The sequence below is a fragment of the Dermochelys coriacea genome, chromosome 20 (genome assembly GCF_009764565.3).
Source record: "Dermochelys coriacea isolate rDerCor1 chromosome 20, rDerCor1.pri.v4, whole genome shotgun sequence".
Classification (NCBI taxonomy): Eukaryota; Metazoa; Chordata; order Testudines; family Dermochelyidae; genus Dermochelys; species Dermochelys coriacea.
The window spans coordinates 10,835,746-10,860,704 of NC_050087.2; the positions used below are offsets into that span (position 1 = coordinate 10,835,746).

The 24,959-nt window shown below is 54.1% G+C and overlaps 2 protein-coding genes across 3 annotated transcripts in view; one reads left to right on the top strand and one right to left on the bottom strand.

The window, feature by feature from the left end:
- Positions 1-24,959, bottom strand: part of NCKAP1L (NCK associated protein 1 like) — a 70,887-nt gene that overhangs the window by 39,269 nt on the left and 6,659 nt on the right. For both annotated transcript variants that reach the window (XM_038378851.2, XM_043506800.1), the window contains exons 3-14: positions 24,302-24,394; positions 23,404-23,460; positions 22,023-22,165; positions 21,556-21,646; positions 13,047-13,184; positions 12,458-12,506; positions 6,264-6,420; positions 4,476-4,532; positions 3,474-3,570; positions 2,456-2,565; positions 686-818; positions 395-476 (exon numbers count right to left, since the gene is read on the bottom strand). In XM_038378851.2, the coding sequence (XP_038234779.1) occupies positions 395-476; positions 686-818; positions 2,456-2,565; positions 3,474-3,570; positions 4,476-4,532; positions 6,264-6,420; positions 12,458-12,506; positions 13,047-13,184; positions 21,556-21,646; positions 22,023-22,165; positions 23,404-23,460; positions 24,302-24,394 (1,207 nt within the window). The remainder of the gene's footprint in view (positions 1-394; positions 477-685; positions 819-2,455; positions 2,566-3,473; positions 3,571-4,475; positions 4,533-6,263; positions 6,421-12,457; positions 12,507-13,046; positions 13,185-21,555; positions 21,647-22,022; positions 22,166-23,403; positions 23,461-24,301; positions 24,395-24,959) is intronic.
- LOC119845976 (protein D7-like) overlaps positions 14,300-24,959 on the top strand; it is a 38,641-nt gene continuing 27,981 nt past the window's right edge. The window contains exon 1 of the mRNA XM_043506801.1: positions 14,300-14,347. The gene's annotated coding sequence lies outside the window, so the exon portion shown is untranslated. The remainder of the gene's footprint in view (positions 14,348-24,959) is intronic.

The following is a 24,959-nucleotide window of genomic DNA, read 5'->3' on the forward strand; positions in this document are numbered from 1 at the left end:
ACAGTCAACCTGTGGAACCCTTTGCCGGAGGATGTTGTGAAGACCAAGACTATAACAGGATTCAAAAAAGAACTAGATAAGTACATGGAAGATAGGTCCATCAGTAGCTATTAGCCAGGATGGGCATGGATGGTATCCCTAGCCTCTGTGTGTCAGAAGCTGGGAATGGGTGACAGGGGATGGATCACCTGATGATTACCTGTTCTGTACATTTCCTCTGGGGCACCTGGCATTGGACATTGTCAGAAGGCAGGATACTGGGCTACATGACCTGGTCTGACCCAGGATGGTTGTTCTTTAGTTGTGGGCTGGAGCTGTGGCCTGGGGCCTGAACACCCCCCAGGGGGACCTGCTGCTCCGGGCACAGCAGGGAGCAGTGGGGGCACCTGCATACCTTGTTTCAGGGTGAGAGACGACAGGGTGCTGACAAAGGACGACATGATGATGGACTCCTCCTCAGGGCAGACGGTCAGATTCTGAAAGTGATGGGCACAGCTTAGGGGGGCTTCTTGGAGGCAGCTGGGCAGTCGCATTCCAGGGTGTGGAGAGCCCATGGTGATGCCCAGAGATGGGGCTGGCTACTGCAGGGCTCCCACGCCCCAGAGAACTTTCCCCTCCCAGGGTTGCATGCCTCACTGCTGGAGTCCTGGCTGCATGGATCTCAGAGCCCTTCCCCTCGGTGTACCTGGATGATATCGCTGAGCAGCAGGGCGTCGAAGCGAGCCAGGTACTGGATGTGGTAGCGCTGGATCACGGTGCTGTGCCTGTACACCAGGGTACGCAGCTGCTCCATGAGGAAGAGCAGCTCAGCGATGTGACTGCAGGGGTGACATGGGGCTGGGTCAGGCTCCTCTGAGGGAGACAGAGCTGCCTGGGTTCCTGCAGACAAGAGTCACTGGGGAGTACAACCCTCCCCTCGTATCGCCTCACCTGGGGATGGGCAGGGCTGGATCCGAATCTGACAGCTTCAGGGTATCCTGGAAACGGGGTATCCCAGGGCAGCCCTGTGCCTGTTATGGTGCCATGGGACTCCTGCCACGCCCCCACACAGATGTCCAGACAAGTGCTGACCAACCCACCAGCCAAGCGCACGTCACTTTCCCCTCTAGATTCCATGTCCAGAAGGGACCCCTCTGACCACTGAGTCTGGGCTCCTGCATAGTGCAGGCCACAGGACTTCCCCCAGTTCATTCCTGTTCAAACTCGAGCAGATCTTTTTGAAACTGCCGGTGGCGGAGAACCCCCCACACCCGTGGGTAATCTGTTCCAATGATTTAATTATTTCCAGCCTAAATGTGTCTATCTTCAGCTACCAGCCGCTGGAGCACATCAAACATTTGTCTGCTAAACTGAAGCGTCTCCATGCACCATTTTCAGTTTCCCTGGCCGCAAGTACTATGGACTATGACCTGCTCTTTGTGAAGATAATCCACGGAGCTCCTGCAGTGTTTCGCTAGAGTATTTTCCAATGCTACGGGGCACTGCTTTAGCTCTCCTGGCATGAGTCTGGCCTGCGGTGCTGGGGCTGCCGACTCCCCAATCCCCAGGGCAGGATCCACGACAACTCCCCTTCCCTGCAGGGGTCATTTCCCCTCACTCACTCTCGGCCCGCGTCCCCTCAGCGAGTGCCACTTGGGCCTTGCAGCATCCACGCCCCCTTTGCACTCCTGCGCTGGGGGATGACACACACGCGCTCCTGGCTGAATTGGGCCCAGGATGGTCACCGGAGCAACAAATTGCTGCCATGTCTCTTGGTTCCATTTTCTACCCCCAAACCAATGCCCCCACACTGTGGGGCCCTGAATGGAGACCCCGACCTTCTCCTCTTTCCAGAGGGCCCATGGGTCCAGCACACCCCACTCAGCATGGGGCCCACACGGCCTCCCATGTCTCACAGCAAACAGTGTCTGTCCCCCACCCCCGAGAGCCAGACCCCTTCCAGGGCCTGTCCCCTCCAAGAGCCAGCCCCCCGACCCATGCCTACCCCTCACAGAGCCAGACCCACCATGGGCCTGTCCCCCCAGGAGCCAGACCCCTCCACACTGCCTCCCCTCCCCAGAGCCAGACCTGCCCAGTGCCTCCCCCTCTCCACGCCAGACCCGCAATAGGTCAACCCCCTCTCCCCGCACAGAGCCAGCCCTCACCAATTCCCCTACACACAGGGCCAGACCCCTCAATGCCTGTCCCCCTGCAACAGAGCCAGACTCCCTCAGAGCCCCCCAGCCCCGATAGCCAGACCCACCCAGGGACTGGCCTGCCCCGGACAGTCAGACTCCCCAGGGCCTGTCACCCCCAGAACCAGACCCACCCCCAAGATCCAGACCACCCCAAAGCCTGTACCCCTGCCCCCAACAACCAGACCTCACCTTGGGACATCCCCCCTTGGCCAGGACAGTCTAGACCCCATCCCTGCAGTGCCCACCCCACCCCCCCACAAGACTGGCCCTACCCTGACCTGTCAGCGTAGTCCTCAGGGGTCTTGGTCTTGGTGACATGCTCAGCATGACGCACCAGCCAGTTCATCTCGTCACGGCACAAGGAGAGTGCCATGAAGACGCAGAGAGCCTGGCAGGGCAGAGATCGGTGGGGTCAGCTCCAGGCAGGGACAGCTCTGGCCTGGCTGCATGCCGGGCACCTCACAGGCACCACCGCAAACCAGACAGCAAACGGGGGAGGGGCCGTCAGAGCCAAATACCCCCACCCCCCCACGGGCAGCCAGGGGGAGAGGGGTCGTTCAGGGCTACCTGGGATGCAGGGAATCACTTCACAGGGGCAATGGAAAGGAAACAAACCTCACGGCATGGCCCCGGCCCACATGTGCCCTGGCGGTTAGATTATGTCTGTGTCTGACCATTTCCTCCCTATGACACTGAAGAGGGGCGAGGGGGGGCTCTGCCGAGAGCTAAGAACTAGCTGATTGTCCTGGGATTGCCAGACCTTGGTACGGGAAAACAATGTCAGAGCTATGGGACCTGTGGGCTGTTAGGCTCCAAACTCGAGGAGGGGAAACCTGTCCCAGGGCCAGGGACAGCCCAGGGCTGAGCCCGCTCGCCTTCCTGTCCAGGAGGATGCACCCTTGAGCCTACCCAAGACAAAGGAATCGCAGGGGAGGTCTCGGCTGAGGGCCGAGGGTTCAGACACTGACTGGGACTGAACAAGAGATGAGAGGGAGCACACTGTGTGCTCTGTCCCCGTCACAGGGGGAGACTCGCCAGCGGCCTGGGACTGCTGGAACTGGAGGAGCGCTGCAAGGTCTGATCATTGGGCGAGACCCCTAGTCCCCCAGACCTGGGACTGCAGGGAAGACACTGGAGCACTCCCTGTCAGTGAGACAGGCAGGATGTGGGGTGGACGGACACTGGAATAAAAACACATGGTACCACAGTGACCATACATGTTCACACACATGCACACACACACACACACACAAACTCACTCCCCTTCCCAGTTCCAGCCCTGCCCCGCCCCCTTACCTTGGGGCCCAGCAGCCCAGGCTGGTCGGTCAGCAGCGCCTCCAGCTCCCGCACCGCGTTGCGTAGGAAAGCCCGCCGGTTCCGGTGCAACTGGCCACTGTGCAAGAGGGGAGCAGGTGATTGCACTGGACACTGCGCTGCCCACCCCGACCCCGGTCCCATGCCCACCCCACAGCTCGGCCCAGGACCAGGGAGTCCAAGGCTGCTCACTCCACCATGAATGCAGCTACAAAAGGGCAAGTCCAGTGTCAACCCACAGTCATGCAGGGAGGTTGTGTGGGGCAGCCGCATCAGGGGAGTTACGGTGGGCAAATATCTCTCATCCCTGAAACCAGTGTGCCACAGCAAGGACCCCAAACAGCAGGGACTGTGCAGGGGAGCCCAGGGCTGGGATAGCAGGGGCCGTGGGGTGGGACTGGGGGCACTGTCAGAGCTGGGGGGAGCCCAGGGCTGGGATAGCAGGGGCCATGGGGCGGGGACTGGGGGCACCAGTAGGGTGGTGGGAGGGGCAGGGGCCACGGGGCAGGACTAGGGGCACTGTCAGAGCTGTGGGGGAGCCCGGGGTGGAATAGCAGGGGCCGCGGGGCAGGACTAGGGGCACTGTCAGAGCTGTGGGGGAGCCCAGGGGTGGGATAGCAGGGGCCGCGGGGTGGGACAAGGGGCACTGTCAGAGCTGTGGAGGAGCCCAGGGGCGGGATAGCAGGGGCCGTGGGACAGGACTAGGGGCACTGTCAGAGCTGTGGGGGAGCCCAGGAGTGGGATAGCAGGGGCTGCAGGGCAGGACTGAGGGCACTGATAGGGCAGTGGAGCAGGACTGGAGCAGCACAAGGTGCCGTGTGTTAGCAGAGGCGTGTTGGATGCCTGTCCTGCCCATACTGCAATGGGCACTGGCCAATGCCAAGGGGACCTCCCTGTCACAGGTACTAAACCCCGTCCCTGTGGATGGCCCAGGACCCACGTGTGTATGGGGATGGGAGGGCTCGAGGCCGAGACAGTCTGTACCTGTGCGCCACAGCGTGCTCCTTGCACTCCTTGACATCAGCCACCCGCTTCCCGTACCTGCGGAGAGGGCGAGAGTGAGTGCTGATCGCCAGGGCAGCCCCCAGCCAGCCCTGAGCCCTGGCACAACCCCCAGCGCAGCCCCCCGAAGCAGAGCCCCGGCACAGCCGCCAGCGCAGCTCAGCCCCCTCCCATCCCTGACCCACTGGACTCCAGCACAGGCTTCGCTGCATGTGACAAAGTGGGAATTTTCTGTAATATTTTTATGACACCTGTGCATGCCAGGAAGTTTAGACTTGAAATCAGACAAAGGTTTTTAACCATCAGAGGAGTGAAGTTTTGGAATAGCCTTCCAAGGGAAGCAGTGGGGGCAAAAGATCTATTTGGTTTTAAGATTCTACTTGATAAGTTTATGGAGGAGATGGTATGATGGGATAATGGGATTTTGGTAAGTAATTGATCTTTAAATATTCAGGGTAAATAGGCCAAATCCCCTGAGATGGGATATTAGATGGATGGGATCTGAGTTACCCAGGAAAGAATGTTCTGTAGTATCTGGCTGGTGAATCTTGCCCATATGCTCAGGGTTTAGCCGATCGCCATATTTGGGGTTGGGAAGGAATTTTCCTCCAGGGCAGATTGGAGAGGCCCTGGAGGTTTTTCGCCTTCCTCTGTAGCATGGGGCATGGTTGACTTGAGGGAGGCTTCTCTGCTCCTTGAAGTCTTTAAACCATGATTTAAGGACTTCAATAGCTCAGACATAGGTGAGGTTTTTCATAGGAGTGGGTGGGTCAGATTCTGTGGCCTGCGCTGTGCAGGAGGTCGGACTAGATGATCAGAATGGTCCCTTCTGACCTTAGTATCTATGAATCTATGAATCTATGCCTCAGTTTCCTCCAGAGTGTGCATTGCTATCCAGTGAGGGGGACAAGGGTTAAGTTTGCACTCAGGGCTGGTTAAGAGATGGGGCAGGGGGTGGGGGAAGGCTCGGCTGGCTAACTGATCCTGAATAGGTCACTAAAAGTCTGGCTGAGGCTGACCCATCTCAATGGAAAACCCAGTCGCCAGGACGGTCACACCTCGTGCCCAGCACCCAGTGGGAGGAGAATGCCCCACCTGCCTGGGCAGGGGGAGGTGGGTGCCTGAGTGTTGGCTGCTGGAAGAAACCCCCAGCCCCTGGGAGCTGAGGAAGTCAGAGAGGGAGACATGAGGCCTGAAAAAGGGGCTCCCTGAGGCCCTGGGCTGGTCAGGTCGGCCTGTGCTTTCCTCTTTGGGTCGCTCTGCTGAGGACTCCAGTGCTGGGCTCCAGGGGACACAGCTGGGCTGGGGGACGAGTGTCCAGCCTTGAGGAGGGGACCCGGCTGCACCAGGAGCCTGACTCAGGTGGAGTGGCTGAGCAGAGCTCTCGGCTTGGGTCAGGAGGTTGGAGCCCCGAGGGTCAGTCTCAGGAGGCTGAGAGGCCCCACGGCTGCCCTGGAGGAAGTGAGATCCCCTGGGGGTCTGGCACATCAAAGGGGTCCCTCCAAGGGCCTGTCCCAAAGCTGGGGTGTGGCACCGATCCTGGGATCCAGGACTCTGTACTAGTCACTTTGGGCCCTCCCTGCTCTTCCCCTGGGTCTGGTGGGGATCCCCCTCCAACATCCACCAGCCACCCACCCCCACCAGCTGCCCCTGCCCTCCGCCTCCCTGCCCCGCCACCTGCCTTCCACCTCCCACCTGCCTTTCCCCTTCAACCCCCCTCCATGCCCATGCCAGCCCCCCCCATCAGCATCCCCCCCAGCACCCTGTTACCCTTTCAGACTGCCGAAGAACTCCTCAGCGACCTTGTGGATCTGCAGGGCGTCGTCGCGGATGAGGCTGATGTAGAGCGAGCCCTGCAGGCCCAGCTTCCACAGCTCCAGGCACGGCGGGCTCGAGCTCAGGCAGCCATGGCACAGGAGGAAGCCGACTGCAGGGAGGGGCAGAGGGGACGGGTCAGGGGCACGGCAGGGAGGTGAGGAACACAGGGGGTGGGGCGGCAGGAGGCACAGGGGCTGGGGTGGCAGAGGGGAGGGGTCAGGGGCACGGCAGGGAGGAGAGGAACAAAGGGGGTGGGGCAGCAGGGGGCACAGGGGCTGGGGTGGCAGAGGGCGAGGGCCCTGGGGTGGGGCATGGCAGGGATACAGTAGGTGGAAAGGCAGGGGGAGGAGGGGTCAAGGGCACAGCAGGGAGGTGAGGAACACGGGGTGGGGCGGCAGGGGGCACAGGGGCTGGGGTGGCAGAGGGCGAGGACCCTGGGGTGGGGCATGGCAGGGATATAGTAGGTGGCAGGGCATGGGGAGGAGTTGGCGGGGTGAAGGGCACAAGGGTACAGAAGAAGGAGAAGGGACGCAGCGGGGGGATGTCAGGGGCGCAAGAGGCACAGAGGAGCCACCAACCCCAACTCTCCATCCTGACCCCTCCCATCACTAGGGGGCAAGCAGGCACTGCCAAGCATCCAGAGGTCAGCAGACGCGGGAACTGCTGGGCCAAACGGGGCAGTGATCCCCAGGACTGAGGCCCCAGGTTGGGGCTCCTAGTATGAGGTAATGGGCCGGGCTCTAGGACCGGGCACCTGGCTGGGCTGAGATCCCAGACTGGGCTCCTGGCTGTGCTGTGCTCTCTCTGGTCTCTGGTGCTTGTGACTTTCAGAGAGGTGGGACCTGCCTGATCCCCCAGGACCAGGCTGGTGATGCGGTGAGTGTTAACCCTTCCTTGCCAACTGCCTGCCCACCACACTGGGCGGCCTTGTATTGTGAAGGGGGCAGAAAGCACCAGCCTGTGAGCCACTGGGGAGGGCATGAGCACCAGGAGAGAGAGAGACGCCTAGACAGATGTGGGGGGGCCATTAATATCAGTAAAAAGAAAAGGAGTACTTGTGGCACCTTAGAGACTAACAAATTTATTAGAGCATAAGCTTTCGTGAGCTACAGCTCACTTCATCGGATGCATTTGGTGGAAAAACAGAGGGGAGATTTATATACACACAGAGAACATGAAACAATGGGTTTATCATACACACTGTAAGGAGAGTGATCACTTAAGATAAGCCATCACCAGCAGCAGGGGGGGGAAAGGAGGAAAACCTTTCATGGTGACAAGCAAGGTAGGCCATTTCCAGCAGTTAACAAGAATATCGGAGGAACAGTGGGGGGTGGGGTGGGGGGGAGAAATAACATGGGGAAATAGTTTTACTTTGTGTAATGACTCATCCACTCCCAGTCTCTATTCAAGCCTAAGTTAATTGTATCCAGTTTGCAAATTAATTCCAATTCAGCAGTCTCTCGCGGGAGTCTGTTTTTGAAGTTTTTTGGTGAAGGATAGCCACTCTTAGGTCTGTAATCGAGTGACCAGAGAGATTGAAGTGTTCTCCAACTGGTTTTTGAATGTTATAATTCTTGACGTCTGATTTGTGTCCATTCATTCTTTTACGTAGAGACTGTCCAGTTTGGCCAATGTACATGGCAGAGGGGCATTGCTGGCACATAGAATCATAGAATCATAGAATATCAGGGTTGGAAGGGACCCCAGAAGGTCATCTAGTCCAACCCCCTGCTCAAAGCAGGACCAAGTCCCAGTTAAATCATCCTAGCCAGGGCTTTGTCAAGCCTGACCTTAAAAACCTCTAAGGAAGGAGATTCTACCACCTCCCTAGGTAACGCATTCCAGTGTTTCACCACCCTCTTAGTGAAAAAGTTTTTCCTAATATCCAATCTAAACCTCCCCCATTGCAACTTGAGACCATTACTCCTCGTTCTGTCATCTGCTACCATTGAGAACAGTCTAGAGCCATCCTCTTTGAAACCCCCTTTCAGGTAGTTGAAAGCAGCTATCAAATCCCCCCTCATTCTTCTCTTCTGCAGACTAAACAATCCCAGCTCCCTCAGCCTCTCCTCATAAGTCATGTGCTCTAGACCCCTAATCATTTTTGTTGCCCTTCGCTGTACTCTTTCCAATTTATCCACATCCTTCTTGTAGTGTGGGGCCCAAAACTGGACACAGTACTCCAGATGAGGCCTCACCAATGTCGAATAGAGGGGAACGATCACGTCCCTCGATCTGCTCGCTATGCCCCTACTTATACATCCCAAAATGCCATTGGCCTTCTTGGCAACAAGGGCACACTGCTGACTCATATCTAGCTTCTCGTCCACTGTCACCCCTAGGTCCTTTTCCGCAGAACTGCTGCCGAGCCATTCGGTCCCTAGTCTGTAGCGGTGCATTGGATTCTTCCATCCTAAGTGCAGGACCCTGCACTTATCCTTATTGAACCTCATTAGATTTCTTTTGGCCCAATCTTCCAATTTGTCTAGGTCCTTCTGTATCCTATCCCTCCCCTCCAGCGTATCTACCACTCCTCCCAGTTTAGTATCATCCACAAATTTGCTGAGAGTGCAATCCACACCATCCTCCAGATCATTTATGAAGATATTGAACAAAACGGGCCCCAGGACCGACCCCTGGGGCACTCCACTTGACACCGGCTGCCAACTAGACATGGAGCCATTGATCACTAATCAATAACTAATAACATGATGGCATATATCACATTGGTAGATGCGCAGGTGAACGAGCCTCTGATAGTGTGGCTGATGTGATTAGGCCCTATGATGGTATCCCCTGAATAGATATGTGGACAGAGTTGGCAATGGGCTTTGTTGCAAGGATAGGTTCCTGGGTTAGTGGTTCTGTTGTGTGGTGTGTGGTTGCTGGTGAGTATTTGCTTCAGATTGGGGGGCTGTCAGTAAGCAAGGACTGGCCTGTCTCCCAAGATCTGTGAGAGTGATGGGTCGTCCTTCAGGATAGGTTGTAGATCCTTGATGATGCGTTGGAGAGGTTTTAGTTGGGGGCTGAAGGTGATGGCTAGTGGCGTTCTGTTGTTTTCTTTGTTGGGCCTGTCCTGTAGTAGGTGACTTCTGGGTACTCTTCTGGCTCTGTCAATCTGTTTCTTCACTTCAGCAGGTGGGTATTGTAGTTGTAGGAATGCATGATAGAGATCTTGTAGGTGTTTGTCTCTGTCTGAGGGGTTGGAGCAAATGCAATTATATCACAGAGCTTGGCTGTAGACAATGGATCGAGTGGTATGATCTGGATGAAAGCTAGAGGCATGTAGGTAGGAATAGCGGTCAGTAGGTTTCCGATATAGGGTGGTGTTTATGTGACCACAGCTTATTAGCACCGTAATGTCCAGGAAGTGGATCTCTTGTGTGGACTGGTCCAGGCTGAGGTTGATGGTGGGATGGAAATTGTTGAAATCATGGTGGAATTCCTCAAGGGCTTCTTTTCCATGGGTCCAGATGATGAAGATGTCAACAATGTAGCGCAAGTAGAGTAGGGGCATTAGGGGATGAGAGCTGAGGAAGCGTTGTTCTAAGTCAGCCATAAAAATGTTGGCATACTGTGGGGCCATGCGGGTACCCATCGCAGTGCCGTTGATTTAAAGGTATACATTGTCCCCAAATGTGAAATAGTTATGGGTGAGGACAAAGTCACAAAGTTCAGCCACCAGTTTAGCCGTGACAGTATCGGGGATACTGTTCCTGACGGCTTGTAGCCCATCTTTGTATGGAATGTTGGTGTAGAGGCTTCTACATCCATAGTGGCCAGGATGGTGTTTTTAGGAAAATCACCAATGGATTGTAGTTTCCTCAGGAAGTCAGTGGTGTCTCGAAGATAGCTGGGAGTGCTGGTAACGAAGAGCCTGAGGAGGGAGTCTACATAGCCAGACAATCCTGCTGTCAGGGTGCCAATGCCTGAGATGATGGGGTATCCAGGATTTCCAGGTTTATGGATCTTGGGTAGCAGATAGAATACCCCAGGTCGGGGTTCTAGGGGTGTGTCTGTGCGGATTTGTTCTTGTGCTTTTTCAGGGAGTTTCTTGATCAAATGCTGTAGTTTCTTTTGGTAACTCTCAGTGGGATCAGACAATACCCACCTGCAGAAGTGAAGAAACAGATTGACAGAGCCAGAAGAGTACCCAGAAGTCACCTACTACAGGACAGGCCCAACAAAGAAAATAACAGAACGCCACTAGCCATCACCTTCAGCCCCCAACTAAAACCTCTCCAACGCATGATCAAGGATCTACAACCTATCCTGAAGGATGACCCATCACTCTCACAGACCTTGGGAGACAGGCCAGTCCTTGCTTACTGACAGCCCCCCAATCTGAAGCAAATACTCACCAGCAACCACACACCACACAACAGAACCACTAACCCAGGAACCTATCCTTGCAACAAACCCCGTTGCCAACTCTGTCCACATATCTATTCAGGGGATACCATCATAGGGCCTAATCACATCAGCCACACTATCAGAGGCTCGTTCACCTGTGCATCTACCAATGTGATATATGCCATCATGTGCCAGCAATGCCCCTCTGCCATGTACATTGGCCAAACTGGACAGTCTCTACGTAAAAGAATGAATGGACACAAATCAGACGTCAAGAATTATAACATTCAAAAACCAGTTGGAGAACACTTCAATCTCTCTGGTCACTCGATTACAGACCTGAGAGTGGCTATCCTTCAACAAAAAAGCTTCAAAAACAGACTCCAACGAGAGACTGCTGAATTGGAATTAATTTGCAAACTGGATACAATTAACTTAGGCTTGAATAGAGACTGGGAATGGATGAGTCATTACACAAAGTAAAACTATTTCCCCATGTTTCAGAGTAGCAGCCATGTTAGTCTGTATTCGCAAAAAGAAAAGGAGTACTTGTGGCACCTTAGAGACTAACAAATTTATTAGAGCATAAGCTTTCGTGAGCTACAGCTCACTTCACAAGAATATATGAGGAACAGTGGGGGGTGGGGTGGGAGGGAGAAATTTCCCCATGTTATTTCTCCCCCCCATATATGAGGAACAGTGGGGGGTGGGGTGGGGGGGGAGAAATTTCCCCATGTTATTTCTCCCGCCCACCCCACCTCCCACTGTTCCTCAGATATTCTTGTTAACTGCTGGAATTAGCCTACCTTGCTTGTCACCATGAAAGGTTTTCCTCCTTTCCCCCCCCTGCTGCTGGTGATGGCTTATCTTAAGTGATCACTCTCCTTACAGTGTGTGTGATAAACCCATTGTTTCATGTTCTCTGTGTGTGTATATATCAATCTCCCCTCTGTTTTTTCCACCAAATGCATCCGATGAAGTGAGCTGTAGCTCACGAAAGCTTATGCTCTAATAAATTTGTTAGTCTCTAAGGTGCCACAAGTACTCCTTTTCTTTTTGTGAATACAGACTAACACGGCTGCTACTCTGAAACCTGTCATTAATATCAGTGGAGACTTTCCCTTGGATTCTACTGATTGGTGGGTAGGTGGGTGGATGGATAGATATGGATGGGTGTGTCCCAGGAAGGGGGATGGGCGTGTATTGGCAGGGCAGGGGTGGGGTGGAATGATGAGTGTGTATGGGGATAGGTGTGTATGCGGATGGGTGGGTGGAGGGGTAGGTGCTCATGGGGAACAGGAGAGATGGGTACGTCTGGGGAGTGATGGGTGCATATGCGGATGGGGAAGGATGGGTGCGTATGCAGATGGGTGTGGGTGGGTGGAGGGATGGGTGCATATGGGAATGGGGAGGGGTGGGTGTGTATGGGGATAGGTTGGTGGAGGGATAGTGGGTGCATATGGGGATGGGGAGGGATGGCTGCGTATGGGGAGGAGTGGCTGTGTATGGGGATGAGTACGTATGGGGATCGATGCATATGTGGATGCAGGGGGTGGCTGTGGATGGGGACGGGGAGGGGTGGCTGTATAGTATATGAGGATAGGTGCGTATGGGGACGGGTTGGTGGAGGGGTGGGTGCGCATGGGGAGGGATGGGTGTGTATGGGAATGGGTGCGTATGCAGATGGGTGCGGATGGGATGGGGAGGGGTGGGTGCGTATGCGGATGGGTGGGTGGAGGGGTAGGTGCAGATGGGGATGGGCCCTTCCCGCCAGGTGTGGCGTGACTCACTCAGTATCCAGCGCTCCATCACCTCCAGTGACAGGTACTCGCAGGCCATCTGGGGAGAGAGCGGCCATTCCTCAGCGTTGCTCTCTGCAGCCCTTCCCAGCCACCCACCACCAGGAACAGGCACTGGGGCAGAGCCACTGTCCTGGCTCTCGACCCTCACTCTCTTCTCGGCCCTGTGAGCTGGCCCAGCTTCTGCCCTCCCAGCCCCGCCCCCATGGCCAAGCACTTGGGATCACTAGGTCCTACCTGAATGGCTACCTGGGCCGGATCTTGGCAAGGGCCTGGCTGTGGCAAGCACAACCTGGTGGCTCCCAGCCCTGTCGTCACGGGCACCAAGAGGCACCCTGGCATGGCGGCCTGCCCTCGGCTCCACACAGTCAGGGATCGGAGCAGCCCCACTGCCATGCATGCTGGGAGTCCCTACACTGGCCCCTACACTACTGGTCTGCCCCCGCCCCCTGGGATCCCCTCAGCTGGGCGAGCCGACTGCGGGCAGAGCCATCGTACAGTGTCCTGTGCGCAACACCCCCCGAGCTCTGTGCTCAGGGCCCCCCGTAACGGCCCCCAGGCCCTGGAAGGCCAGACTCACAACGTCCGAGCTGGCTGGGCTCAGCATGGTGGCAGAGTTGTTGATCAGGCTCAGGAGCTGGTCGCTGCGCCACTGCTCGGCCGACTGGTTCCTCCGGGCAAAGAGGAAATGGAGAGACAGGAGGGCGCTGGTCACAACCTGGAGGGGGGCAGGGGGCAGTTAGCAGGGGCAGCAGCAGCAACAGCAACAACTACAACTACACAGCCTCCTAGCAGGAAGGCTGGGAGCCAGAAAGGGGCCTATAACCATGTGCTGCCCCCGGGAGAGGATAGCACCACAGAGGGCATGGGGCAGGTCATGGGGCCAGGCATAAGGCAGGATGTGGAGCTAGGTTTGGAGTTGGATGCGGGGCCAGGCCTAATGGGGCAGGTTCAGATCTCAGCTGCTCCTGGCTGCGAAACTGGAGTGAGCCGGGTGCTGTCCATTCCACACCTCTGGCCTTGCACACATTGCCCCACAAGCAGCGTCCAGCCCCCTCACATGCACCGTCAGCATAAGCACACAGGAAAACCAGGCCAGGCTGGAACAATTGCACGCCGCTTGTGCCTTACTGAATTCCAGGTGGCAGGCGGGCACAAGCCTGTCTGAATCTAAAGGCCCCTCCCCAAACCTTACAGGAGGAGCCACTGAACCCAGGGTTCAACTGAGGACAACTAAGGAAGAACAGGGTCGGGAGTGGGGATCTGTGACATTCTATATCATGGGGGAGTGTCCTGTAACCCCCATATTTCTCATTTTCATATAATCGTGATCTTACATACAAAGCAGAACTTGTAAGGTATCAGGGGAAAGGTTATAATCTGCTGAAAGTCATTTCTCTATCCATATATGTGTATCATTAATGCACATGAAGTTATGAGAATTGTGTTGTATGGTTGTCACTAAAACATGCTGTAAGTTGGGGAATCAGCCAGATATTAGCTCCCCAGAGGCAACAGCAAGGAAAGTAATCAATACCCGGGTGGGGTTTCAAACAACCCATCAACAGCCATTGTCTAGCAAGGGAGCTACAATGCAATGACTGACCTGCAGGAGGCCACACCAGGGAAATTGCTCAACCTTGCCTGGAGACTCAGCAATACCCCCAGACCTGCCTGGATTTGTGTTTTCCAAGCACATGAACTGAGGGTATAAAACAGACAGAATGAACAGACAGAGGGTATAAAACAGACACACTGGGCCTTTCTCCTTCACCCACCTATGCTGCAAGCATCAAGGACACTCTGAAGACTCCAACTGAGGGGACTGGCCCAGATTGCATGGAGGAAATCCGTGTACTATGGACTGCAATATCCAGTGGGGTGAGAAAAACTGCTTAAGCTAGATGTTGCCCAGTCTAATAGGATCGAGAGTTTAGACTGCATGCTTATATTTTCTTTTCTTTTGGTAACTAACTCTGACTTTTTGCCTATCACTTACTATGACTTAAAAGCTACCTTTTACAGTCAATAAATATGTTTAATTGTTTATCTTTACCAGTGAGTTTGTATGAAGTGTGGGGCAAATCTGCTCAGGTTTGCAAAGGCTAGTGTATATCCACTTTCCATTGTTGAAGTGATGAACCAATTAATAAATCTGCACTGCACATTTTGAGCAGTGCAAGACAGTATATTCCTGGGGTACAGTGCTGGGAGCTGGGGGGATCCGGCTCTGGTGCCTCTTTCTCTGTGTGATTCATGAGTGGCTCTGGGAGCATCCATGCAATCCAGCTGGGTGTGGGGCTCCACATGCTGGTTTGCTGAGTGATCACAGCACCTGGAGGGGTTTGCTGCTGGTCACTAGCAAGGCATTGTGAGAGACACCCCAGGCTGGAGAGAGTTAAAGGGGCACAACAGTCCCAGGCTGCACCTCAGGGATCCCATCACAGTGGCGCAGCAAGCAGGGTGTGTGACAGGGTAAAATGCACAGCTTGTACTGAGCAAAATTTGCACTTCATATGCTGCTGTAAGGATTTTAAGTGTGGTGGCTAAGGACAGTCAGGGGGAGGCTACCAGTTTGTTATTTTCTGCTTGCTTATTTTGGGAAAGGGAAGTAGAGACAGAAAATCAGGAAAATGAGTGAAATCGGTGAAGCGATTGTGAAGTTGGAGCTTTTTAAGCTGCAGATTGCAGAAAAGGAGAGGGAGCACCAGAGACTATTGGAACTGAAAGAACTGGAGATAAAGAAGTGGGGGAAAGAGAGCAGGAAGAAAGAGAGAGCAAACACACCAACTGGACCTGCTAGAGAAGCAGAACCAGAACCCACCAGCCCCAGCAATTCCCATTACACCAAAAATCCACAATTGGGACCATTTATGTCCTGCATACAATGAGGCAGACAATATTGCTGAATATCTGAGCACCGTTGAAAGGTTGTGTGCAGTGCATGAGATCCCTAATGCCAAGAGAGTTCCTACCCTGATTTCAAAACTAACTGGTAAAGCTCTAAATGTATTAAATGAAATGCCTATTGAGGATGCTTCAGACTACTGTAAATTTAAAAACACTGTTTTGCAAAGGTTTCAGATTCCCCCTGAAACATATAGAGTTAAATTTAGGACTCTTAAGAGGGACATTCGTATGAGTAATAGGGAATATGTGAACAAAACGAAAGATTTGATGAGAAAGTGGGTGAGCGGCAAAGGTGTTATAAGCTTTGAGGGAACATTGGATCTTGTTGCTCAAGAGCATTTCCTAGGCATGTGTAAGGCTGACGTGAAGCAGTGTACATGGGACAAAGATGTCACGTCTGTGGATGAGATGGCGTCTCTTGCTGATGCCTTTGAACAGACCCAGGCATCTATTGAAAACAAACCACAGAAAGAGGTGTTTAAAGCTGGTGGAAAGGGAAGATCACATTTGATCCCTAGCAAGAGGGAGGGTGGCTGGAGGCCGAGTGCTCACCTCCCCAAAAACATTCCTCTAACCCTTGTCCCAAACATCCTGTAAAAGCAGAAGAGCCCAAAAGGTGCTATCAATGTAATTCCAATGAGTATTTGAGGAATAAATGCCCTGTGCTAGGAGGAAGCAGGCAACCAATAGCTCATGTTAGTTCTGCTGTCCTCAACCCAGAAATCCCCCAAGCAATTGGAACCTATCATATTGGTTTTGTGAGATTAGTCTCTGCAGCACCAGATATGGAGCACGTTAAAGTTGTCAAAATTGATGGCAGGGAATACTTGGGGCAGAAGGATACTGGGGCTAGATCTCTCTAGTTAAGCAGAGTGTGGTCCCAAAGGCCAGTATGTTGCCTGGCCAAATGGCAGAGATTGGGCGGGTGGGGGGGGGAGACTAAAGCAGATTCTTCATACCACTAGCTAAAATCCATGTGGTTTGGAAAGTGTTTTCACTGTGGGGGGTATGGAACACCGCCTAGTTGACCTGCTCCTTGGTAACTATTTTTTCCATAAAAAGAAAAGGAGTACTTGTGGCACCTTAGAGACTAACCAATTTATTTGAGCATAAGCTTTCGTGAGCTACAGCTCACTTATGCTCAAATACATTGGTTAGTCTCTAAGGTGCCACAAGTCCTGCTTTTCTTTTTGCGAATACAGACTAACACGGCTGCTACTCTGAAACCTGATTTTTTCCATGTAGCTCAGGTTAAGGTATTTGCCCACAGCAAGAAGGAGTTTTATGCTGGGATCCCGAGGGAAAGGGTAGAGTCTCAGGAACGGTTGAGAGAATGGGAGAGAGTCTCCTTGATTCCTCTGCAGCAGGGGGAAGCCACATGCTTCCAGGTGGGAGGATGGTTGAGACCAACTCCTGCACTGCAGCTGGAGGCAACACCACATCAGGAAGGGATGGGGGTGTAACGCCTGTCAGGGAGAGAATTGTCCAGGTTGTTAGCTGCCAGCAAGTTGCAGCTTGAACCAGAGACAAACCCGGATCTAGGAAGCATAAAGCAATGTGTCCCAGAGGAGAGCCCAGAGAAGGGACAGGGGATCTCGGAAACAATTGAGGTGGGTGAGGATTCCTGTAACACTGTAACACAGGGAAGCAGGGTGCTTCCAAGTATGGGAGGGGCTGAGACAAGCTCCTTTCCAGCAGAAGGCAACATGTCCTCAGGCGCAGAGGCAGGAGAAGTGTTGTCAATGATTAAGGAAACTGTCCCAGTTGTTAGCTGGAAGAGTTTTGCAGATGAATGAGGGAGGAGACCCTTTCCTACAGAGCACAGAGAAATGTGTCTTAGGAGAGGGCCCAGAGGAAGAGACCGGTGAAGGAATCCGATGAAGTGAGCTGTAGCTCACGAAAGCTTATGCTCTAATAAATTTGTTAGTCTCTAAGGTGCCACAAGTACTCCTTTTCTTTTTGCGAATACAGACTAACACGGCTGCTACTCTGAAACCGGTGAAGGAATAGTGCAAGTATAGGAATGTCTCCTCACTGGTCACTTGGGACAGAATGCCCAGGACACTAGGAGGATGGCTGAATCAGCATCTGTGCACCTGGCAATCAGCCTGTGACCCAGGTTTTGAGAAGGAACTGTGTAACTGACCTACTGGAGGGGAGCAGTCACACAGCTGACTTCTCAGGGATAGAGAAAGGGATGGTGGAGGGTACCCCAATCCAGGTCCCAGTTTTTCAGGATGCTATTTTTGATCAATGTTTGGAACGTAACTGTCTCTTTAAACCAAGTTTCAGAGTAGCAGCCGTGTTAGTCTGTATTCACAAAAAGAAAAGGAGGACTTGTGGCACCTTAGAGACTAACAAATTTATTAGTGCATAAGCTATCGTGAGCTACAGCTCACTTCATCGGAGTTGTAGACCAAGCTGGATGAGCAAGCATCTTAGAGAGGTGATTAAGAAGAAGCAGAAAGCATACAGGGAGTGGAAGATGGGAGGGATCAGCAAGGAAAGTTACCTAATTGAGGTCAGAACATGTAGGGATAAAGTGAGACAGGCTAAAAATCGAGTAGAGTTGGACCTTGCAAAGGGAATTAAAACCAATAGTAAATGGTTCTATAGCCATATAAATAAAAAGAAAACTAAGAAAGAAGAAGTGGGGCCGCTTAACACTGAGGATGGAGTGGAGGTTAAAGATAATCTAGGCATGGCCCAATATCTAAACAAATACTTTGCCTCAGTCTTTAATAAGGCTAAAAGAAAAGGAGTACTTGTGGCACCTTAGAGACTAACAAATTTATTAGAGCATAAGCTTTCGTGAGCTACAGCTCACTTCATCGGATGCATTTCCACCAAATGCATCCGATGAAGTGAGCTGTAGCTCACGAAAGCTTATGCTCCAATAAATTTGTTAGTCTCTAAGGTGCCACAAGTACTCCTTTTCTTTTTTCTTTAAACCAAGATGCAGCTCCAATGCCTGTGACACCAGAGGAGATGAGACCAGAAAATTGCCAGGTGGTAGTTTGTGAGAGTGCGAATGACCCAACTGACAGAGAAGGGGGTGTTTTCCCCCAGGCTAGTGAGACACAGAGAGCAGTTTTGGGAAAGCGGCTTGAAAAAGGTGCATCTGATCAAAGGATAAACAAACCTAGCCCAAAGAGCACAGATAACAGCCCTCTGGGGGCAGGGAAGGGCTCAGTGCTGGGAGGGGGAAACATGGGGTAACCTCAAAAAGGGAACTGGATTTTTTGCATATGTATAATCCTAGGGTTGGGAGGTAGCCCCCCAAAGGGCCAGCCAATGTGCAGGATCCACCTGGAGTCTTATCTGGCCAGACCCTGAAATATCAAAACCCCAGAAACGTGGTTAAATTAAGAGCCCACTAAGAAGGTAACACTGGAGGGAAAGAAAAGCCAGTGACTGATTACATGGGAGAGAGTCAAAGGACACCCAGGGTAATGAACAAACTAACCTCAAACTACACTATCTGAACAGAGGGCATGCTATCATAAAGATACTTGTAAACACCCATCTGTGATTAAAAAAAAATGTTAAGTTTTGGGATAAGAATTTTGTTATTGATGTTAAACCTTATGGTAATGCTAGTTCTCAGTTAATACCTGTAAACAGATTTAAAGCTTATCACAGCAGAGAAACCATAACAAACCTGGTTTGCTGTGTATAAATGGGGAAACTGAGGCACGCCACCTCATAGCCTTGATGGCTGGATGCCAAGAGAACTATAACACAAACTGCCTTTGAGTTAGTCAGTGACTAACCCTCTTGCAGTAACCTAAGGGGGAAGGTGTGACGTTCTTTACCTCCCAGGCTGCAGACAGTAAAGAGGGCACAGCAGTCCCTGCACCCAAGGGAGCCTGTCACAGGGTCATAGGTATAAAAGCAGGGATACAGAGGGGGATGCAGAGCAGAGTACCCCGGACAGTGCCCACTGTTCCTCAAAGGCGTTTAGGGAGCCAGTGGACGCGACCCATAGGAATTCTGCCAGGATGCATGAGACAAGGGAGGAACGGAAATAGGCCCCGCAGTCCAGTTGCAGAGCACCCCCTCATCTAGCAGCTTCCTGCTGCTGCTGTAGACGGGCACTTTGGCCAGCACCAGGAGGAGGTCTCGTGACTTAGATTCATAGATACTAAGGTCAGAAGGGACCATTCTGATCATCTAGTCCGACCTCCTGCACAGCGCAGGCCACAGAATCTCACCCACCCACTCCTATGAAAAACCTCACTCATGTCTGAGCTATTAAAGTCCTTAAATCATGGTTCAAAGACTTCAAGGAGCAGAGAAGCCTCCCTCAAGTCAACCATGCCCCATGCTACAGAGGAAGGCGAAAAACCTCCAGGGCCTCCCCAATCTGCCCTGGAGGAAAATTCCTTCCCGACCCCAAATATGGCGATCAGCTAAACCCTGAGCATATGGGCAAGATTCACCAGCCAGATACCCAGGAAAGAATTTTCTATAGTAACTCAGATCCCATCCATCTAATATCCCATCTCAGGGGATTTGGCCTATTTACCCTGAATATTTAAAGATCAATTACTTACCAAAATCCCATTATCCCATCATACCATCTCCTCCATAAACTTATCGAGTAGAATCTTAAAACCAGATAGATCTTTTGCCCCCACTGCTTCCCTTGGAAGGTTATTCCAAAACTTCACTCCTCTGATGGTTAAAAACCTTCGTCTGATTTCAAGTCTAAACTTCCTGGTGGCCAGTTTATACCCATTTGTTCTTGTGTCCACATTGGTGCTGAGCTGAAATAATTCCTCTCCCTCTCCTATATTTATCCCTCTGATATATTTATAGAGAGCAATCATATCTCCCCTCAACCTTCTTTTAGTTAGGCTAAACAAGCCAAGCTCCTTAAGTCTCCTTTCATAAGACAAGTTTTCCATTCCTCGGATCATCCTAGTAGCCCTTCTCTGTACCTGCTCCAGTTTGAATTCATCCTTTTTAAACATGGGAGACCAGAACTGCACACAGTATTCTAGGTGAGGTCTCACCAGTGCCTTGTATAATGGTACTAAAACCTCCTTATCCCTACTGGAAATGCCTCTCCTGATGCATCCCAAAACCGCATTAGCTTTTTTCACAGCCGTATCACATTGGCAGCTCATAGTCATCCTATGATCAACCAATACTCCAAGATCCTTCTCCTCTTCCGTTACTTCTAATTGATGCGTCCCCAACTTATAACTAAAATTCTTGTTATTAATCCCTAAATGTATAACCTTACACTTCTCACTATTAAATTTCATCCTATTACTATTACTCCAGTTTACAAGGTCATCCAGATCCTCCTGTATAATATCCCGATCCTTCTCCGAATTGGCAATACCTCCCAGCTTTGTATCATCTGCAAACTTTATTAGCCTTGGTGGGGCTGCGGACAGGGTGTGTGTATGTGAAGAGGTGTGGGGAAAAGTGCAGCCAGAACCTCAGCAGGAGGTTCTGGAGGAGCCAAAAAAGGGGCTGCGACCTGGTGCATTCCAGACGGGCGTCAGTGTCTCCCTCACGCTGCAAAATGGGCAGATGTCAGGATGGGAGTGAACTGCGCAAGGTGCACGCCCGTGCTCACGGCTCCATGAAGGAGTGGCTAACCGATGTCCCCAGCGGGCCATGGGACCAAAGTGGAGGACAGGCTGATCCACCAGGGCTCCTCACCCTCCGCAGGTGGTGAAAGGTCCCACCACTTGGTATTGGGGTGGGACACAAGGGTGAGAAAGTGAAACATGTGCAGCACAAGTGTGTAGAGGCGTTCCCTAGGCGCAGTTCAGAACGAACCAGCTACAGGGCTTGCAGCCGAATGGGGTTGCGGAAAGGAGTGGGCCAGGGGGCTCGTGGGGCAGGAGCCCAATTAAAAGGTCTGGAGGGCCAGCAGTTATCACTAGTGCCAGCCACCCCCCTCCCCCCCATTCCACAGCCCCTCACTGTGCCCAGTGGCTATTACTAGTGCCAGCCATCCCACAGCCCCTCGCTGTGCCCAGTGGTGATCACTAGTGCCGGCCACCCTCCTCACCCCAGTCCACAGCCCTTCACTGAGCCCAGAGGTTATCACTAGTACCAGCCTCCCCTCCCCCCATCCCCTCACTGTGCCCAGTAGTGATCACTAGTGCCAGCCGCCCCTCCCCCCACGAGCACAGCCCTGCTCCAGCATCGCTCACCTTGGTGTGAGGCCCAAACTCCTCTGTGAGTTTCTTGAGTGGGGTGTCGTACTCCAGCACCATCTGGGCCAGCCGGGCGTAGCTGGGGTCGCTGCAGGAGGACAGCAAGGGCAGAGATTTGGTTCATACCCCCATGGCAAACTGACCTCCAGTGCCTGGGTCACGCACCCCCCAGCAAACTGCCCTCCACTGCCTGGGTTGTGCACCCCTCACTAAACTGCAATGCAATGCCCGGGTCACGAACCCCATGGCAAATGACCTTGCAGGCTCTGCCAATGCCCTTCATTCCTCCACATGGGCGCTACTTCTGGGATTTATACACTGCCCCCTGGAGCCCTCTGATTCCCACATACCCTGCAGCAGGAAGTCCCACTGGTTAACTCATCCCGTGACCCAGCCCAGCACTGTGTGAGCCACCCTCTCCTGCACAACCCCACTTAGTCCCCTCTCCCCCAGTTCCTTCTCACCCGCTGCCTTGGATCATCTCCTGGGCACAGTTGTACATCCCGATCAGGGCTTTGCGGTCCTCGATGCGTGACAGCAACAGGATGACAGATGTGTAGGTCACCACCAGGTCCAGGTAGTTCTTGGTGAGGTCATAGTTCACATGCTGTGGGGGGGCAGTGTAGTGGGGGGTGTCAGTGACCGGAAGCAACAGTGTGTGTGTGTGTGTGTGTGTGTGCACGTGCAAGTGCTGCCCCCTGCTGGAGGGGAGGAGCCCTGCTCTGTGTGTGTCTCCATGTGCATGGGGGGGGCATGTGTGTGCTGCCCCCCACTGGAGGAGATGAGCCCCGCAGTGCAATTGCACTGTTGTCTGCAGTGCATGGAGACGGAGGGTCCGGCAGAGAGGAGAGCAGCAAAGCCAGGGGTGTGGTACAGACTCTCCCACAGCCCAGCACCCCCCAGGCTGCTCCTTGCACACAGCCCTGCTGGCTCTCAGTGTCGGGAGACATTCCTGGGGGAACAGCAGCCCCCACAGGGTGGGACGTTGCCCGATGCATTATGGGCCCACCAGAGATCGGGGCCCCAGGTGCTGCATGGAGACAGAGCAAGAGGCCGGTCCTGCCTCTGGTAACACCCTCAGGAATATCCCTACTCTGCCCTGGGGCAGCTGGGGCCCAGAAAGGCTGAGAAAAGATGGCAGGTGCTGAGGGCACTGTTGGGGACAGTGCCCAGCCAAGCACCTGAGGATCCAGCCTGAGGTCACATTAGAGATCTGTGGCTGAGCTGGGACTCAAAGCCAGGTCCCCTGACTCCCAGCCCAATGCATCATCCCCACAATCTTCCTGCCTCCCCAGGGAAACAGAGACACCAGCAGTCTGTCCTCTGCTCTGCCCCTACCCACACGCTTCCCCTTGCAGCCCCATTTCCATGCGCCACCCCCGCAGCCCTCTGTGCCCCTGCCCACACACTTCCCCTTGCAGCCTGTTCTTCCTCTGCCCACAAACCACCTCTTGCAGCCCCCTGTCCATGCATCACCCCCGCAGCCTGCTGTGCCCCAGCCCACGCACCGCCCCTTGCGGCCCCCATCCACGCACCACCTCTTGCAGCCCCCTGTCCATGCATCACCCCCGCAGCCTGCTGTGCCCCAGCCCACGCACCGCCCCTTGCGGCCCCCATCCACGCACCACCCCTTGCAGCCCCCTGTCCATGCATCACCCCCACAGCCTGCTGTGCCCCAGCCCACACATTGCCTCTTGCGGCCCCCTGTCCATGCCCCCCACCCACAGCCTGCTGTGCCCCGGCCCATGCACCACCCATTGCGGCCCCCTGTCCACGCCCCCCCTCCCCACAGCCTGCTGTGCCCTGGCTCAAGTGCTGCAGCCAAGGGACCTGCCCGGGACTCACAATGTCAAAGTAGCACTGGCTGGCATCGATGGTGTTCAGCAGCTCGTACACATGGTCCTGCCAAGGGAAGCTGTGTCAGTCGCACCTAACAGTCAGGACCCCACAGCCCCCAGCTGTGATTCACCCCTCCCCCAATCCTCAGCCCCAGCAGCCCCACACCCCGGCATTACAGGACAGCTGGCAGTGTCTATAGGGGCGGAGGGCTCCGTTACACACCTACAAGCCGTGGGTACACTAAGGAGGGCAGGTGGCTTCCTCACTCAAGATTTGGCACCTACAGTAGGGTAAAGAGTCTTCCCACCACCCCCCTTCTGCTCCAGGAGCAACGGGCCCTGGTGTAACTGGTGCCCATGGTGCAGGGATGCAGACACCAGGCTTGGAATGAGCCATGGGGAAGCGCTCACGTGGAAGCTAGGGCCATGGGAACGGCCACAGCCCCGTGCAGCCTCTGTGACACGGGCAGAAGGTTTAAGCAGCACCTGCTCCATCCATCATGAACCGACTCAGATTGGTGCAAATCAGGTGAGAGCTGGGTCCAGCATCCCCCACGTGTCCCATGACCTCAGCATCTGGGCACCCAACAATCTTCAATGGAGTTACCCTCCTCCCCACATCCCCTGTGGTGCAGTGCTGAGCAATCAGCTCCATGGCGCAGAGGGATTAAAGCCCAGACCTGAAAGGTATTCAGGCATTTGACTCCCACAGGGCGGCTGGTCCAGGGGAACCCAAGGAGTCTGTGGCAGAACCAGGTCTTGTGAATCCCAGGCCAGCACCTCATCCACTGGGCCACCCTTCCCCCCCCCCCCGCTGCCACTCCCACAGCCTGCCTCCATGCCCCCAGCCACTGGCCAACACCCGCTGTCTCCCCAGGGCCGTGGCACCCCCTGCAGGAACTCACCCGGAACTCCATCACGTCCACAAAGGACTGGTAGTAGCTATTGAGCACTTTGATGATCTCTGCCTTCTCCTTGTGCACCGGGCCCAGGTGTTGCTAAAGCAAAGGGGAGATAAGGGGAGCAGATTTCACCCTGACTGGCCATGGGGGGAGCCAGCCATGTGGGTGAGAACACACGGCCCTGCCATGGAACCAGCTACCCAGCCCCTCACAGCTGGGGACAGAGATCATGGACACACCAGGGCTGGACGCAGCTGCCCTGGTGCACTCACCCCTGGCCATCTGCAGCCTTCAAGCTGGAGCTGGGTTGATAGCCCCCATGCCAGGGTGGTGCTGTGCGGATCCAAGCACTGTACCGACGGGGGGTGAGGCTGTATGGATCTGAGCATTGTGTTGGCAGGGGAGGGGGGACCTGTACAGATCTGAGCGCCGTGCCGGCAGGGGAGAGGGGGAACCTGTACAGATCTGAGCGCTGTGCCGGCAGGGGAGAGGGGGGACCTGTACATATCTGAGCACCACGCCAGTGGGGGTGGGGGCTGTACAGATCTGAGCATCGCGCCGACAGGGGGCAAGGGGGCACCTGTACAGATCTGAGCATCAGGCCGGCAGGGGTGGGGTTGTATGGATCTGATTGCTGTGCTGGCAGGAGGGAGGGGGAACC